At 49.0% G+C, this 17,824-nt stretch overlaps 2 protein-coding genes across 10 annotated transcripts in view; both read right to left on the bottom strand.

Moving 5' to 3' along the window:
- Positions 1-243: 243 nt before the first annotated feature.
- Man2c1 (mannosidase alpha class 2C member 1) lies at positions 244-11,866 on the bottom strand. Of its 4 annotated transcripts, none has more exons than XM_021205916.2 (26): positions 11,715-11,866; positions 11,310-11,432; positions 10,934-11,057; positions 8,875-8,945; positions 7,236-7,413; positions 6,837-7,026; positions 5,662-5,768; positions 5,393-5,503; positions 5,095-5,187; positions 4,869-4,985; positions 4,605-4,700; positions 4,380-4,525; positions 3,910-4,033; positions 3,466-3,587; positions 3,280-3,365; positions 3,033-3,188; positions 2,723-2,837; positions 2,473-2,613; positions 2,134-2,238; positions 1,899-2,055; positions 1,661-1,804; positions 1,226-1,335; positions 1,050-1,129; positions 723-871; positions 534-643; positions 244-454 (listed from the first exon to the last, which is right to left on the bottom strand). In XM_021205916.2, exons 1-26 carry the CDS (start codon positions 11,813-11,815, stop codon positions 328-330), a joined length of 3,183 nt encoding a protein of 1,060 aa, XP_021061575.1. In that variant the 5' UTR covers positions 11,816-11,866; the 3' UTR covers positions 244-327. The 4 variants fall into 4 exon arrangements, with proteins under 4 accessions (XP_021061575.1, XP_021061576.1, XP_029399253.1 ...); XM_021205917.2 differs by having other exon boundaries at positions 2,473-2,567; positions 2,727-2,824; XM_029543393.1 differs by having other exon boundaries at positions 2,473-2,567; positions 2,727-2,824; positions 11,333-11,432; positions 11,715-11,805.
- A 2,391-nt stretch (positions 11,867-14,257) lies between these two features.
- Positions 14,258-17,824, bottom strand: part of Sin3a (SIN3 transcription regulator family member A) — a 57,682-nt gene continuing 54,115 nt past the window's right edge. For 3 of the 6 annotated variants that reach the window (XM_021208148.2, XM_021208146.2, XM_021208145.2), the window contains 2 exons: positions 17,211-17,418; positions 14,258-15,481 (listed from right to left, as the gene is read on the bottom strand). In XM_021208148.2, coding sequence (XP_021063807.1) covers positions 15,251-15,481; positions 17,211-17,418 — 439 coding nt within the window. In that variant the 3' untranslated portion in view covers positions 14,258-15,250. The remainder of the gene's footprint in view (positions 15,482-17,210; positions 17,419-17,824) is intronic. The other 3 variants (XM_029543786.1, XM_029543785.1, XM_029543787.1) reach the window with 2 other exon arrangements.

Genomic DNA, 17,824 nt, shown 5'->3' with positions numbered 1-17,824 from the left:
GTTGAAGGGGGAGGCAGGCTCCAGGTCTCCTGTCCAGCTGTAATCCCTCTGCTGACAAAAGCAACTTTTTATCTCAAAGTCCCTTGGCTTATGGTCACCCGAGGTCTCCAGTATCTGAGATGGAGGCCACAAGCCAGACCCTGCACACACGGGTGACCTTAGGTCTTGCCCCTGGAAACACTCTCCCTCCTTACAGCCCATGCAGAGCAGCCTTATGAGAAGCAGCAAGGCACCATCACAGCACTGCTAATCTAAGCTTTTATTGCACAAGACACTTCAGGCTGGGGAGGTGGAAATGACGAACTCCCAAAGCTGTCCAGTCAAGACTCAGTTTGGTGGAGACTGAAGCACAAGCAATAGGGATCTCACTTGGAAGGGAGAAAAGGTGAGCTTCAGACGGTTGTCCTGAAGGGACAGGTGACCAGTGGGGTCTCGCTGCTCCAGGAGGTCACAACTAGATGGAGAACAGGAGAGGCCATAAGGACCGACAAAGGCAGGACTCCCACCTCTACCTCTACCATGTCTCTACTCACAGGGTGGCCTCCTGAACAGGCAACGATGTATGCAGCCAGCAGTCCACATGGCTGCCGTGAGCCTCGTACAGCCTTAGAACCAGTGTGCGGTGCTGATGGCACCTCTCAGCCTGGTGGAGGAAGGCAGGACATTAGGCAGGGTCAAGAACTTGTGTATCCCAGGAGCCTCCCAGTCTGTCCTGCCCTTGCCTGCTTGATGGTCTCCAACACTACTGCTGGTGAAGATACAGAAAAGGCACTCCAGGTGGTGTCAGGGGCCGGGCCTGGAGCCGGCAGTGCCAGCAGGGGAAAGTTGAGGTTGTAGGCAGCATGGATGACACCAGCTTCTTGGAAGGAACCTGGAGTATGACCAAAAAGAAACACATGTGGACAGTGGGAGCTCCCCGCAGTGCCTCTGGAGGGGACTGGGGCTGGGCTGCCTCCATTTACCCCGATGCCTCAGTTTACCCCTTACCTCAGGAAAAGGCACAGAGGAGGTCAAGAGCCAGAGAAGGGCCCTGCTACCCTGGTACATACCCTTGTGTGGCATCAAAGCATAAGTGAATTCATGGCGCCCCATGTCGGCAGTAGCATCTGGAGCCTTAGGTGCACGCAACCTGGAGTGGGAGGGAGAGATGAGAGGGCTGGAGTTCCAGCACAGGAAGCTCCCACAAACCCCAGCCAGCCCTGAACCCAGCGGGCACTGCACTCACAGTGAGAGGCTGAGGACGTTGTCTCGTACTGATGCTCCATACTTGCAGTTGTTGAGCAGGGCCAGCCCAAAGTCACACTCTGACAGATCTATCCAGCGGTGAGCCCACACCTGAAGGGCAGATCCAAGGCCTATGGGTGGCCGCATCCCAGAGCCCTTTTTAGTTGGGCGACAGTAAGTTCTGGAGCCTATGGTTGCATCCTAGCTTCCACTCAAGGAAGCTTGGGGCATGTCATCCCACCCGTCTGCCTGCTTCCTCATCTGTGAAATGGTAACAGTGGCTATAATGCCAAACCAAAGTAAAGCGGGTAGCAAATGCCTGGCCCATGTTAGAGAGCACAGGTGTCAGTCATTGTTTTCCTCTTGTCTTCAACCCACAAATAGTCTCTCCCCAGACAGGGGCGAGTGCAAGCCCCACCCAGTCCCCATGTCAGACCTCATAGCGAGCCCAGTCCCAAGAGGTGTTGTTGTGGGTCGGCCTCTGGAGGTGCCCAAACTGGATTTCATAGGTAGCCTGGGGGCTCCGTATTCGAGCAGGGAACTCCACCTTCAGGAACTTGTGGGCCTCGTGCCAGTGCACCTGCAGTGGGACAGAGGGTAGGAACAAGAGCAGGGTCTCAGGCCTCCTCACCAGCCATACCCGGGAAAGATGGCCACTACCCTGCCGTTTCTACCTCAGTGTGGAAGCGGACATAGGGGCAGCCAACATCTAGCACAACCTCCTGGCTGAGCCGACTGTTGGGGCTGATCTGTAGCAGGAACCAGGCACTGCCCCGGAGGCCACCTTCAGTGCCCACTGCCAGGGTCCCTGCCTGGCCCACCACAGGCTTCCTGTGGGATGAAGGTGGGTGGCACTAAGCCAGAGAAGCATGCATACACAGCCACCCCCAGGACCTGCCCAGGAAGTACCGTGTCTCTAGATGGTAGTCCATGACATCCCATGCATCCCAGTACAATGGCACATCGTCAAACAGCACAAACTGGTTCCCCAGGGCTCCCTCAGCAATGGCTTCCCTGGAAGGACATAGGGATTGGTGGTCTCTCCAGCTACTCTTGGTGGGGACAGGTTAAATAGGACCAGGGGTCAGGGTACTGCTAGCCCAACCTATCCTGCCCCATGTGCGGGTTCCAGCCTAGAGGTACTTGTAGACTACTTGGATAGTGTAGTGGCCAGGGAACAGAGGGAAGATGGTACAGTTTGGGATGAACTAGCCAGGCATGGGATTAAGAACAGTGAAGGGTCAGCACCTGCCGGAAGCCACCAGGACCAGGGAAGTAAGACAGCCAGTTGGATCCAGTCTCACCCGGATGATGCCATTGTCCAGAGTCACAGAACCGTTGGTCTTGGAGGAGATGGTCCTTGAACTGAGTGAGTAGTGTTCCCTCCCCCTCCCCCACCCCACCCCAACCCTCCTAAAGCTGTGCATTGCCCCAGCCCCTGGCTCCAGACCAAGGAGAATCCCAGACTAGGCCCCACCCCATTGGGAGCTGCTAGGACTTACCTCCTGCATCACAAACACAGGCTGCTGGGGTAGGAGGGGCTGCAGTGAAGTAGGGGTAGGAGCAGGAGCATAGCCAATACTGGGCACTGTCACCAGGGCTGGGGACAAGGCCTGGACATCAGTGTAGCCTCTCTGACAGTCTAGACACCTTGCTCAGGTTAAGGACAGGCTGAACGGGATAGTACATGGCTACTTCTCTCCAGATTGGGATACCCCAAGGTAAAGATCCCTGGGGAATATCCTTGCCATACTGTCTAGCCTTAGTTTTTCCTGCTGCAGGACCAGCTTTCCCCTGTCAGCTCATACCTAGGCTGTGAGCCCCACAAGGCTTGGGAAGTGCCAACACTTCAGTGCGCTTCCAGGGCAGCGTGTTGATAATGAGGAGGCCCTCGGGACCTGGCTCCCCAGCACACAAGGCTGCGGCCGCAGCACTGAGCAGTGGGTTGCCCTGAGAACGGATGTCTGAAGAGAGATGGGTTTGGCCGTGGGTGAGCTGCGGGTCCGCCCCGCTTGGCCCTGAGAGCAGAGGGTCTGGTACAAAGGTTTGCCTCACCTTCATAGTAGTTCATGGCATCTTCTGCCACCAGCTGAATGCAGCTTCCAGTCACCACATCATGGAACTGGTTGAGGAGCAGGAGCCTACAGGGACCAAAGGCAGAGAGACAGGGAAGGCTGGGAGAGGCAGGCTATGGGCAGGGTGAGAAGTCAGGTGACCGGCAGGAAGGGGTACCTAACTGACCTCCAAAGGTGCTCCAGCTGGGCTGCCGGGTATAGGAACTGGGCACTTCGGGCTAGGGCCAGGCTGCTGAGCATCTCCACGTCATGAAGAATCTGCTCACATTCTCTGTTCCCCTTCTTGAGCTGTGCCCAGGGAGGGAGGGTCACCTTAAGTTCTGATGTGACCCAGGACACCTTCCAAAGCTCTCTCTTGCTCAGAACCCTTGACAGCCTCCCAAGGCCTCTCATAGAAAACTTACCTCAAGTGACCTCCCACCCAAACCCTCCTCCTCTGGAAAGGCTCTGTCCCACCCGTTGTCTGTGTTCAGGATTAACCCAGCTCTTTTCCAAGCCTCTACTTGGAGAAGGAGCCCACTGAGCTCTAGCCCTGCCCCTCCCCACCCTTCCCCACAGCCCAATGCATATCGGGGCCCTGTATTGACTAGGTTGGTAGCCTGGCCCTGACCTGGGCGTGGGTAGTGTAGGTGCCATTGTGCAGTTCCAGGAAGAGTTCTCCAACCCATGTGCACAGCTGTCCTGAGTCTCTCTCCAGTGCTGTGAAGAGCTGGTCAGGAGAAGACAGCTGCACCCTGAGGAAGACCATGAGCCTGGACTCCCAGCTGGGAGCCCTGTAGTTTGCCTTTTGTCTACAGTGCAGGCCAGAGGCCCCAGCGAAGAAGCCACTCCCTAGCCAGTTCCCTAAATATAGAGCTGCACTGTGTTGGCCTCAAGCCTCTTTCTACCTCAGGATTTCCCTGCACCATATCCCCAAGGAGGAAGTTTGGAAGATGATGGGTCAGGATTGAGAAATACAAGGTCCAGTGCAGGAGTCAAACTTCATATATAAACAAAGGGCAGGCTTAAGGCAAGGGCTCGAGGGCACAGCTACATGAATGTGGCTTGAGAGTCCAGGGCTGATGCTGGCTCAGGCCTGACCTGGGCAGCCCGTCAGTGTTGCTCAGCCGCTTCAATCGGTCCAACATGGTCTGTGTGGGGCCACCTCCCCCATCCCCAAAGCCGAAGAGGAAGCCACTGTGGTTGGTCCGCCCCTTGTCCCGGTTGTTGGTCACAGTCTTGAGCACCTAGACAGGTAGGGACATGTCAGCCTAGGACAAGACACCCAGCCCTCTCTGAAAAGCCCAGCATCCCGTGTCCCCTCACCTCCTCCACATTGCCCTGCATTCCATATGAGTCTCCAGGTGGGAAGTGGACCAGCACTCGGGAGCCATCCAGCCCCTCCCAGAAAAAGGTATGGTGCTACCGGCAGAGACAGGCAGGGCAGAGGCTAGAGTCAGGCCTGGGGTGATGTCGATCCACATCCATGTTAGCTGTGACCCAAGCACAGGCCTACCACACTCTGGAAAGGGGTGAGTGGGCCAAGTGGGATCCAGCCCCTGTAACCCCGACCCCCAGGGGCTTGCTTACTGGGAAGGAGTTGACTAAGTTCCAGCTCAGCTTCTGTGTCAGGAAGCGCTTGATGCCACAGCCTTGCATGATCTGGGGGAGCTGTGCTGAGTAGCCAAACGTGTCTGGCAGCCAGAACTGCGGGGATAAGGCTCTCAGCTCTCATTGGAGCTGCCTCAGCCCTCTGCATGTGGGCCAAGTCCCCGTGTCCCCTGTGGATAGCCTGGTGTGCCAGCTCCCAGACTACCTCAGAGCACATCTTCCCAAACTCTTGCAGAAAGAAGTTCTGGCCCTGCAGGAACTGCCTCACCATGGCCTCTCCACTGGGTAGGTTCCCATCCTGTTGGGGTTGGGGGATGGGACAGCAAGACAGCTGGAGTTAGCACCAGACTAGACGCAGGTAGGACCCTGGGCCAACTTCACTCTGTTGTGAGGTGCAATGGGTGCGCTAACACAGGGTTATAACTCCAGGAAGAGGCCCGTCTTGCTCATTTCAGGCCCAACTGACTAGCTGCTGGAGGATAGTACCAGGGATGGGCACTTACCATTTCTACCCAGGTACCCCCCACAGGCACAAACTGTCCTCGGCAGGCAAACTCCTGGAGCCGGGCATGCAGACCAGGGTACTGGCTCTTGACCCACTCAAGCTGTTGTGCCTGTGGGGAACATGAGTTGGGAGTTGGGCCAGGAGCAAAAAGGACACTACTCACGGTCAAGCATCCGGTGGCTCTGGGGGTAGCTAAAGGTAAGGGGCACTCTTGGTCTTTGAAGTCCCCACTTTGGGCCCATCTGCTCCACACAGCTGCCCTCTGACCTGAGAGCAGGCAAAGACAAACTCGGTGTTCTGCTCCATGAGCTTCACAGCCGTCGACCAGCTCCGGGCACATTTCCTCACAGTCTCCTTGAAGGGCCAAAGCCAGGCTGGGGGTGGGGGGCAGAGTGAGAAGATAACAAGGTTCCTGCTCTTTAGAGATCAGCAGCCCTCCCCTGCACCCAAACCCTGACAGACCCGGCCTAAGGCTCCAGTGGGTCAGCCCAGCCCCCTTCTCGTCTAGGTCTACCCTGCAAACCTATGTGGTGCCCCTCTTGCGCTGTTACTTCATGTCCCTCCTGCAAGGTAGGAGAAGCTGGTTGGGCAGGAAGGACTGAGACCAACAGCCAGGACACAGGTACCAGGACAAGCCTTCCATGAAAGCTCAGATTCCCCAGAGACAGAGGTACTAGAACGAGGCATAGTGTGGGCTTATCTGGGCAAGTTGGATGACCTCCAGTTGCTCCTGGCCTCTAGGCCTCAGGTCTAACATTATCAGCCCTTGTTCCATGGTCAGAAACCTTAGCCGCATCTGAATCAGTACAGCAAGGAGCTGGCTACAAACCACACATTTCAGTGTAGTGGCTCACACCTGTAATCCAGCATTCAGGAAGCTGAACTAGAGGACTGCTGTCAGTTCAAAACCTACCAGTACTACGTAGATAGCAAAGGCCTGGACTTAGGCACAGTAACAATGAGCAAACAAAGAACCCAAAACTCTCAAGAATCTTACAAACTGGGGTTCAAAGCTGAACACCTGACCTGGTCCCTGTGCTTAGGGGGTCCCTGTGTCAACTCACTCAACTACTCATTGTCACTTAAATCAAATGTCACTTTGCTAGGAAATCTCAGACTCCCTAATGTAGCTGGGTGAAATACCTCTTCTGGCCCCAAGTCTCATATACAGCATCCCCACACCTGGCCACTCTGCGGTCACCAGTCTCCACAATGCTACCTATCCAGTGTCTGCCACAGGGCCTCGTGAGCTATCAGATTTTGTTGGAAGAATAAGCAAGCCAAAGCCAACAGAGCCCATGATCCAATGCCCCTGATTCATTTTACACAAGGGGAAAAATAAGGTCCAGAAGGCCAAAGATTACCAAGGATCATACTGCAGGTTTCAGCCACACCCAAGGCTTTAAGGGCACCTGGCGCCCTAACAAACAGTGGTGCTTTACCTGTATCAATGTGACAGTGCCCCATGGCATGGATGGTATGCTGGCTTTCACCTCCATGTTGGCCAAAGAACTTTGAGGCCAGGGCTTTGGCTGCTGGGTAAGTCTCAGGCCGAGCAGGGTCACATATGTTCACCATCTGGTTGGCTGTGTGCAGGGCCTGGAAGCTGCGCTGGTTGTCCTCCCCAAGGCCCTGCATCAGGGTTCTATACTTTAAAGACTTCTCAAGCACTACTATAGCAAGGCTCTAGCCGGTCTCTCAAGGGTTCTCAGCAAAGTTCCCCACTTCTAACCCTTTACTCCTGTTGGTGCCCCAACTCAAGATTCCCAGAGTTCCAGCGATCTGACCCAAGAAACAATATGCCTGGAGCAGGGATATGGATGGGGGTGGGGCTCCAGTACCTTGGCCACACCCAGCAACAGCTCCAGGTCAACCAAGAGATTGTGGACATCCCGGTGGAACACAGCCAGTTTAGCCTGGCTCAGCTGGAACATCTTCTCTGGGTCAGGGGCTGCAATCATGCTTCCCTTCCCGGCCCCCAGAAGCCCATTGCAGGCAACTTCCACATAGAGAGTCAAGCTATAAATATAGAGAGGCAGTCTCAGGCCAGTGGACTGGCAGAAGATGCTGGGAACTTGACAAGAGTGCAAGTAGCAGGCATTCAGTTGCTCACCCCCTATTTATGCCCAGGACCCACTTCCCAGTGGAACCCAGGAGATATCAGGTTTAGGTGTGGGAGGATCACAGTAGAAATACCAGTTCAAACCTATGTCCTGCTGAGGAGTGTTCTGCTATGGCTAAGTTTGGATTTCTATGTGCTGTACTGTTGTTTAGCTTTATATTTCCAAGGCTGTCTGTACAAAGTACTCTTGGTCTTAAAGCCCTTGCTGCACAGCAAACATGTTTGGCTCTTCCAAAGTTGACTTTCAGTCCCAAGTTCCACTAGCTAACACAGGACACCAGTTCCTGGAGGCAGCAGGTTCCTCTGCCAGAGCTAAACTCAGGAAAGGGTAGCCTTTCCGACTCCAGCCCTCCTAGTCTGGCAATGGAGTCCTCAGTCTGTTCTTCCAGAATCTTCAGCAGTTTCATAATTTTATGACTATTTCCGTCTGCCCTTCAAAGCCACCTTACCATATTCACAGAGTTGGAGGAATCTGAAACAATGTACAGTTAATGTGCAGTGGTGGCAGAGGCCTTTTTAATCCTAACACTTGAGAGGCAGGACAGAGGCAGATGGATCTATGAGTCTGAGGCTCTGGTCTACAGAGCGAGTTCCAGGACAGCCAGGGCTACACAGAGAAACCTTGTCTCAAAAAACTAAACCAAACCAAAGAAAACAAACAAACAAACATGCACAGTTAAATATACACAGCAATAATCATGCACGGTAGCACCCAACTTTAATCCCAGCACTTGGGAGGAAGTAAGTAGATCTTTGTGAGTTCAAGGCCAACATGGTCTACACAGTGAGTTCTAGGACAGCTAGGGCTATAGGATGGGATCCTGTTTCAAACAAAACAAAACAAAAAAACAACAAATAATAACAACAAGCAGTCAAACCTAGTATCTTAGCTTTTCATGGTATAGTATAGATGCTCTCTCAATATGAAATAATGGAATGTAAAAGGTAGGTGTAAAATATCAGAGAAATAATTTTCATCTAGTAAAACGTGCTTCTGCTCAAAGAAATCTTGAGATTATGAGATGGAGATGATAAGAATGGTCATCCCTGCCGGGCAGTGGTGGCGCACGCCTTTAATCTCAGCGCTCAGGAGGCAGAGGCAGGTGGATTTCTGAGTTCGAGGCCAGCCTGGTCTACAGAGTGAGTTCCAGGACAGCCAGGGTTACACAGAGAAACCCTGTCTCAAAAAACAAACACACAAAAAACCCCCAAACAAACAAACTAACTAAAGAATGGTCACCCCTGGTAGAAGGATAATAGGAATAATTAATTTCTCCATGTTCTTTTATATTTGCCACTAGAAAGGAAATATTACGATTTTCATTTATATGCACACGTCCGTGTAAATGAATGCTCACCTCCGAGGGTCTGACGCTCGCAGCCTCTCACTCAGGACATAACTGGTCTTTTCACCTTCCTTGGTCAATCCCTGGTAGAGAAAAGAGAAGACAGGGCTTGAGGCCATTAGAAAATTCGAAGGATGAGTAGGAAAGGCTAGGATAAAGTAATCAGGGAACCTTGGTAGCAAGTGCTCCACCCATCAGTGACCAGCACACAGCTTATGTTTGCTAGCAGTGGTGAGGGGACTCTGGCGAGCTGGAGCTCAGCAAGCACGGCTTTGGCAGGCCTTGCCCTTCTCTCCACTTCCCTCTGCCTTGTAAAACTGTTAGATTACACCCCTAAAGCTAGCGACCAAAATATGGGAACAGACCACCTCATCCCAACACAGGCTTTCTTCTTCTTCTTTTTTTAAAAAAAGATTTATTTATTTATTATATGTAAGTACACTGTAGCTGTCTTCAGACACTCCAGAAGAGGGAGTCAGATCTTATTACAGATGGTTATGAGCCACCATGTGGTTACTGGGATTTGAACTCCGGAGTCGGGTGCTCTTACCCACTGAGCCATCTCACCAGCCCCCAGGCTTTCTTCTTGTAGCTTTATGAACTGCCATTTTCTTTGTCTTTTGTCTTCTGGGACAAACACCTCTTTCCCTTCTCCCTTGTTCTCTGTCTCCTGTCTTTGTTTCTTATTCCCTGCCCTATGTCCCTCTGAGACAAATGAATTTCATGTGTGCTAAGAACTTGATTTGGGGGTGTCTTGGGCCCTTCAAGGTCCCTACAGATGGTCTTATGGGAAGGATCGTGGGCAGGAATTAGGGGGCCTGGTGGCCTTTCTTTCTTTTTTATTTATTTATTTATTTATTTTTATTTTTTTTATTTTTTTATTATATGTAAGTACACTGTAGNTGTCTTCAGACACTCCAGAAGAGGGAGTCAGATCTTGTTAAGGATGGTTGTGAGCCACCATGTGGTTGCTGGGATTTGAACTCTGTACCTTTGGAAGAGCAGTCGGGTGCTCTTACCTGCTGAGCCATCTCACCAGCCCTCTTTCTTTCTTTTTTAAGATTTATTTATTTAAAAAGAAAAATAAACAAACAAACAAACAAAAAAAGATTTATTTATTTAACGTATATATGAGTACACTGTATGCTGTCTTTAGACACACCAGAAGAGGGCATCGGATCCCATTACAGATGGTTGTAAGCCATCATGTGGTTGTTGGATATTTGAACTCAGGACCGCTGGAAGACCAGTCAGTGCTCTTAACCACTGAGTCATCTCTCTAGCCCCCTCTGGTGGCCGTTCTACCCATAAATATATAAAAGAAAATCCCATGGAATGAGGCAGATATATTGATACAGGTCTATAATTATAGTTACTTGGGAGGTCCATGGTGGAGGATAACAAGATCAAGGCTATTAACAGGGATCACTCAGCAAGACCCTTTCTCAAATTAAACAAACAGGAGGTGAGGGATGGATTAGCTCAGTGTTGAGAACATCTGTCTAGAATTTGTGGCAGTTCTGGGTTATATTAATTAAAAAAGAAGCCCAAGGAGCTTGAGATAGATTGGTTCATCCTCGGTGTTCAGTTAGGTGGGTGCCGCGAAGAGAAGGTTGACTAGAGCTCTGACTTCTTATTTTAGGATCCAAATACTGGACTTTGAAATGGAAGCTGTATGGACCAACAAAGAAATTTCTTAGTTTTTAAATCTATAATGGACATAAAGTCCTATCACATAGGATTACAAAGATTAAACCTGGTATGACATTTAGCATTTAATATCTGGGGAATGTGATGTGCAGTTAAAAAAATTCATTATTCACGGGAAGATAACTTAATACCTTACTTTATATTATTCTAGAATGATTTTAAGTTTCTCCCAATACATATGTTCTATACACAATAAAACTAGTTTATGAAAACTGGGGGTTTATAACACTGGTATCCAAATGGCAATTTCCTCAGTTCTGAAATCATGAAATTACTCTGAAGACCCACTCATTCAGCTGTGGCTTCTCTAAAAGCCAGGCTAATCTGTGGCTGTATCCAGCTCTAAGGGAGGACACCTCACCTGGACAGGCTCCCCATCACGCCAGACAAGGCTTTCTCCATCGCTTTCCCAGCAAAGATGAACTTCCTGGCCCACCCAAACTTCAGGGATGACCAGTTCTACCCGAAACCAGCAGGTCCACCATCTGTAAGAGAGCCGTTTTGATGGTCTTAGAAGTGGAAACCCTCGGCCTTAAGATTTTCGCCATGCATGTGCAGCATCAGAGAAATGGGTGAAGAATAAAGGGAAAGGGGAAGAAGCAGCAGGGATGAAAATATTCAAGTGAAGACACCAAAGGATAGGGGAAAGATTCTCTCAGCAGGGGGCGCCACTCTGCCATCTAGCAGACTAGGGTTTGGTCGTAGGGCGGAGCTTCGCCAAACTGGGCGTTACCCACGTGGGTCCGAAGCTGTCGCCGACCTGCGCAGGGCTGAAGTTCTGCTGCACCGCCTTGTCATAGGGAAGCCTCTCGGGAGTCAGGAAGCTGGAGAGTGTCACTGGGCAGCTGTCCCCGAAGAGCCTGGGCAGGAGCAGCTGATGGGCGCATGCTCGAAGCCGCCCCTGTTCCACCCGTGTTCCAGCGGATGGCTGGGAAAACGCTCTCCCATGGCCAAAGCCGTGAGGCCTGCCTGGCAGCCCGGCAGCCCAGCCCAACCTCTACCGTTCGCTCCCCAGCCCCTGGCCCATCTGTGGCGGGAACTTTGTTCCGCGGCCCGGGTGGCCACCGCCTGGGTTTCCCTCCGGAAGGGAAGGGGAGTGCGCGCGGATGTGGTCTGCGAGCTCAGCAGGCCAAGGGCCACACCTGCCGCGAAGGTTACAGTCGGTGAAGTAGATCGGGGACACGAACTTCTCCACCCGCTCGAAAGTGGTGCGCCAGTGCTTCAAGAACGGCGCTGCCGCCATGGCGATGCGCCTTCCCTCCCCGGAAGATCCTTGGTGCTGCCGGCTCGTTGCACCGCTTGGAACCAAAGGTTCCGGCATCCAACCAGCTTACAGACCCGAGCAGCTTTTCTGGGAACACCACGGCTTTTGCGAGAGGCTGGCTCTGGGGAAGCCTCCCCGGTTCTCAGCTCATCCTAGCTGTCTTGACAGCTGGGTAAATTATCTTTAAATACAATGGTAAGTTTGAGCTGGTGGCGTGGTTCTGTGGGGGAGTGCGCTTGCCTGGGATGCAAAAAGCCCTGGGTCACAGAAGAGAAGTGTAAACTGGAGTAACCTGCTGCAACTTAGCGACTTGGAGTACAGCCTGGGTTACTTGGCATTCTGAAGGAAGGGCGAGGGAGGGAACCCCTGGAAGGGCATAGGAAAGGTTTAGTTTTCCATTCTCTTCACTTACTCAAGCATTAGTAACTGTATATGAAAAGCGCAAGGCTACTTCGGGTGTTTTCAGAAATATAGAAAAGGGGCTTTGCACACCAGCAGTCCCCCATTACATTCATCACCATTGTCCATTACCCAAATGTCCTGAATTTTGACCTAACACAGCAGGCCAACAAATGCAAGGAAGCTTGAATGCCAAGAGCTAACCTCCAGCTTTAACGTTTGCAGGAGTCTGGGAGAAAATACAGGAGGAATCTAACTAGCCTGCTTTAATGGAAATAACCAGCTTTACATTCCAAATGCAGGTTACCCAGAAAAATGATGAAGAAATATACAATGTCAATTAAAATAACTTGTGAAAACTTGAGCAAAGTCCCTTGTATAATTGGTCACAAGGACTTTTTCTCCTAAAAGGGCCCCAAAATCTTATCCTGATCTGCAGGGAGGTGCAGTACACAGTACATAGGTAGCAACTGCCAAGGCTGCTGCTGGTCAGATCCATGCTCCCCATCCTTCTAGACCAGCAGTCTTAATGGAATAGAGGGCAAGAGGTGAAGCATAGCTGAAGAAGCCCTACTCTTCCTGGCATGCTGCCTCAGCCACTGTCCTACAGTGCTTTCCCCATTAGGCTTTCCATTACCTTCAAGATTTTTCTTGTCCGCCTATGACAAAAACACCCTAAAAGCAGGATATAGTGACACGCACCTGGATTCCCAGAATTCAGGATTCCGAGGCAGGATTCCTGAGTTTTGAAGCAGCCTGGGCCACAGTGCGTGACCCTTCATCAAATAAGGGGGTCACTTTGGTTTGTTTTGGTTTTTTGGGCTTTTTGAGACAGGGTCTCTGTATAGCCCTGACTGTCCTGGAACTCACTCTGTAGACCAGGCTGGCCTTGAACTCAGAAATCCGCCTGCCTCTGCCTCCCAAGTGCTGGGATTAAAGGACTGTGCCACCTTCTGAAAACCTAGAAGTCAAATAATTTTTCCTTATGGTGGTGTTGGGGATTTAAAAAATATTGTTACAATTTATTTGGCTGGGGGTGGGACATGTTGGACCTGGGGCTCAAACTCAGGTCTTCAGGCTTAGTGGGAAGAACCTTACCCAGCTGAGCCATCTCTCACCAACCCCAGGACTGAGGATTTTTAAATGGAAGATAACATACCTGGTCATGACTTGCTAGGTGATGGCTGTTGAATTCTATGACAAGCTAGTCTGTTGTTCAAAAAGCCCAGGCCAATACATTTGAAGACACCCCCCACCCCCAATGTTATGGTTCATGTTTAAATGTAACTTTAAAGAAGTGGAGTCTAGTGAGATGGATGAGGATAACAGCACAAATAAATGAACTTGCAGCCAAGCCCGACAACCTAATTCCTAGAACTGACTCCAAGCTGTTCTGACTTCCACACTTGCATGTTGGTGCATATGTGCACACATACAAATAAAGGTAAAAATTTTTCTTAATTTTTTGAGACAAGGTCTCTTTGTGGCCCTGGCTATCCTGGAGTTATATAGACCAGGCTAGCTTTGAACTCACAGAGATCCGTTTCTTCCGAGTGCTGAGATTAAAGGCCCAGGCTACAATTTTAAAAGCATTTGTTGGTGTGTGTTGCTAAGCAATGTAAAATTCATTCCCTTCCAATTTCTACAAATATACTTGACACTTTGGCTCAGTATCTTGAATTGTTGCCTTATTCCCAGTAAGGGAAATTAAAACTTTTGAGAGGGGAAACAGGAGTCTAGGTGTGGTGTGCCTGTGGGTGAGCACAAGAACAGGCACTCGGGTGCCACAGGGCACAGGACACAGCACTCCGGGGAGTCAGATCTTGCCTTCCACTATTGGATCCAGAGAGCAAACTTGTCAGGCTTATGTGGCAAGCATCTATGGAGCCACCCCGCTGGCCTCAATGTTGATATGTTAATTTGACAATTACAAGTATTTATTTAAGCAAAATCCTATTTGTACCTGGAAAAGAAATTAAAGTCAGTCCTAACTTTACAACAGCTCTTTGGACAAGGGACTTATTTTACTTATTTCCTTAAGAATCAAGCTTTATTTACATTTAAAAAAAAAAAAAGGAAAAAGAAAATAAGTTGTTGGGGGAAAGACAAGTTTTACACAAAAGTACTACAATGGTATCTCCCTTTGGTAAAAAGTGTAATAAATGTCTTGTACATCTGTTTTTAGGTACTAAATCTGAAGCCACATAGTACTATGGTACACAAGAAGCTAGAGCAGTTATGCTAGCACATCAAAGCATATTTCTTTAATAAAAAATTGACAATATGTACATTATTTACAAAAAAGAAAAACCAAGTTAAAATTGTGTGTGTGTGCATGTGTGTGTGAGTGAGAGAGAGAGAGAGAAGCTGGTGGATGGCACTAGGGCAGACTAGTAAAGAAGCAGGTACAAAACAGTCCCATGGGAGCTAAAAAGGAGGACTGACTGGAATTTGTTGAGGCTGAGAACCAGAAGAGGGAAGGTGAGCTTCAAGGACTCAGAAACCAAATCCATAAGTTATTAATTCCAAAGCCAAACAGGTCTCAGATAAAATCATTAACAAAGATCTTAGATGTGCTCAAGTCGGGGTATCATCAAATCCAGTCTCCCCTCCCCCCTCTTTTTTGGAGGTGGGAAGAGGAGCAGTGACAAGATGCACCTCCATCTATCCAAATGGGGACAGCATCTGGTTGCTCATGTCATAGGAAGTTGTAGTTGAGCTCTGCTGGTGTGTGCAAGCAAGCTTCCTGTCTCTGCTTGCATGGACTTCATTCCCTGTTGGGTCTGGGTAGTACCCTTGGGAAAAGTGCCAGTTCCAGCTTCCTAAGGTATCCATCCATCTGCATTCCTTTCATGTATCCTGCTGGTGCCTGGTTGCACTGGTGGCTTGAAAGGCATCTTCCTTGATTCTTCAGTGTACATGAGTACACATGCCCCCACACACAGACACACACACACAGACACACACATACATTCACACACACACACACCTGAGCTACGTGCTCCGGCTCTGCAGTTAAGGGGCTTTGAACACTGTGCCGTATTTGACACGGTATTTGTTGATGCTCACAAAGTGCAGGGTCTCTGTATCACAGGAGGTGGTGCAGGGTACCAGGCCCTCCAGCCCCTCACCCATGAGCCATTTGCTGGTCTCTGCTGCCATTTCCCGAGGCACATGCTCCTTGGTCCATTTATCTACCCAGGCCTGGAACCGCTGATGCAGACGCTTGCTTACACGCTCATGGGACTAAAATGAGAAAGAAACAGATAAAATAGGCAAATAAGCCTTTCAAATACAAAACAATATTTATTTATGTATGTATGTATTTAAGACAGAGTCTCACTATGTTACTCTGGCTGGCGCAAAACTCACTATGTAGACCAGGCTGGGCTAAAACTTGGGCAGCTTGCCTGCCCCGTCCCATGAGTGCTGGGATTAGACATATGCCACCTGGCCTGACTAAATTTATTACTTTATTTGTACACTGGTCATTTTTCCTGAAACTGTATTTATAGCATATATGTGCCTAATCTTTGCAGAAGCCTAAGAGGAAACTGGATCCACTGGGCCTGGAGTTGCAGATAGCTGAAAACTGCCTTGTGGGTGCTGGGAATTGAGCTGAGTCCTATGAAAGAACAGCCAGTGTTCTTAACCACTGAGTAATCTACCCAGTCCTATAGAATGCTATCTTTAAAAAATGGGGGAAAGGAGAGGTTGGCAAAATAGTTCAGTGAGTAAGGGTGCCTGACACTAAGTCTAATGACCTGTGTTCCATCCCCTGAACCCAGAGAGAACAGATTCCTACAGGTTGTACTCTGACCGATACACTCACACTGTGGCATGCACACTTATATCAACACAAGTACACATAAACATGAATGAACATATACTCAAAGTAAATAAGTGGGCCCAGTATATCTAAAGCAAAATCCAAAGCATGGCCCACTGAACTACACTAATGTCTACAGCACTCGGCATCAGCCACTAGCTTTATTTGACTTGTTCCGAGTATGCTAATGCCTTTCCTTCCTCCCAGCCTTGCATTTTACATGTTGTGTTGCATAGAAAACACTTCTCGTGGGCTGGCGAGTACGCTCAGTGGTTAAGAGCACTACTGCTCTTCTAGAGTTCAATTCCCAGGAACCACATGGTGGCTCACGATCACCTGTAATGGGATCTAATTCCCTTTTCTGACACTTCTCCCTTAACTCTTCACCTTGTTATTTTGGTTTCAAGTATCCTGTCTTTGAGATGCCACCAATGAAATCTCACGTCAGTTCCCTAACATTTTCATTTCCTTGGTAATGCACAGGAAGACCTGCCCTAGTTTGTGATTGTATCCCAGAGCCTGCTATAACACAAGCTACATAATTAGTAAGATGGTTCTTGAAAACAGGGTTCACACAAACAAAAAAATGAGACTATTTGAAATGTAAACATCGAAAGTTTTTAAAGTCCCACCATGTATTCACCAGCTCATATAGGTTGAACTATCTCCCACATGCCCACATTAACAACATCACCCATACACTCATCATTCAAAGTGTGACATTTGTTTAGACATAAAAGAGAAAGACCATGATTGACCCAGGAACACTAAAGCAGCACAGTACCAATGACTATTCTCTCCTCAGAGGCTTCAAAACACAACAGTTGTTGTTATATAAATCTTGGGGCTTTAGGTCTCAGAACCTCAAGATGATAAATATAGCATGGGGAGCAGCTATTTGGGAACCATGCCAAGATGACCTTGGGTATACTGGGAAGTGTTCTACCAATGAACTATAGATCCCAACAATTTCCATTATTTAAGCCAGGTGGTACTGTTATAAGATCCTTAGCAAATGAATACATTTCCTTACACAACAAATACTTGTTCCAGAAACAGGGATTTATAAAGAGAGAGAAAAAAAAAATCATACCAGTTCTATAGAACTGGCGGAAATGCAGAGAAATTTCAGTCACCATTTCTCACCTGATGAGCTCTAAGTAGAGCAGTTCTCCGGTACATGTAGTCCTCCGATTTGATCACATACACCATCTTATAGGAGTTCAGCTTGAACCTACACTCCAGCTTATCCAGGCTCTCTACATTTTCCATGGTCTTCTTGCTGTTTCCTTCTTTCCCTTCTTTTTCCTGCTGCTCTCGACCTCGTTGACACTTCCGGATACGCCGCAAATTCCTACAAAGCAGAAATACCTTTAGATTGATAGACCATCTATATACAGATCCCCACGGCTCCTACCAAATGTGCTTTCCTTATGTGCCTCAAGAATACTTCCAATTTTAGCTATACGTATATACAAATGTGCAATGGTTTCACCGATTTACATATATGATTACTTGAAGCTTCAACTTTGATTGCAATGCTATTCTCAACCTTTTTTTTAAGCACTTCAGTACACAAATTTGTCTTGTTCTCTTTAACAGCTACAGAGCAAAGTATCCTAGCTTATTCTTTCACTGCCTCTAAATTGGAGTTCCTCATCTAAACTAGGTTAACAAAAAATTACTTGGTCTACTTTATGTCTTTCCCAGAGATGTCCTATTTGTATCTTTTTTTTTTTTTTTTTTTTTTTTTTTTTTTT

Source organism: Mus pahari, chromosome 10 (genome assembly GCF_900095145.1).
Source record: "Mus pahari chromosome 10, PAHARI_EIJ_v1.1, whole genome shotgun sequence".
In the NCBI taxonomy this organism is placed as follows: Eukaryota; Metazoa; Chordata; class Mammalia; order Rodentia; family Muridae; genus Mus; species Mus pahari.
This window is presented reverse-complemented; position numbering and strand designations above follow the sequence as displayed.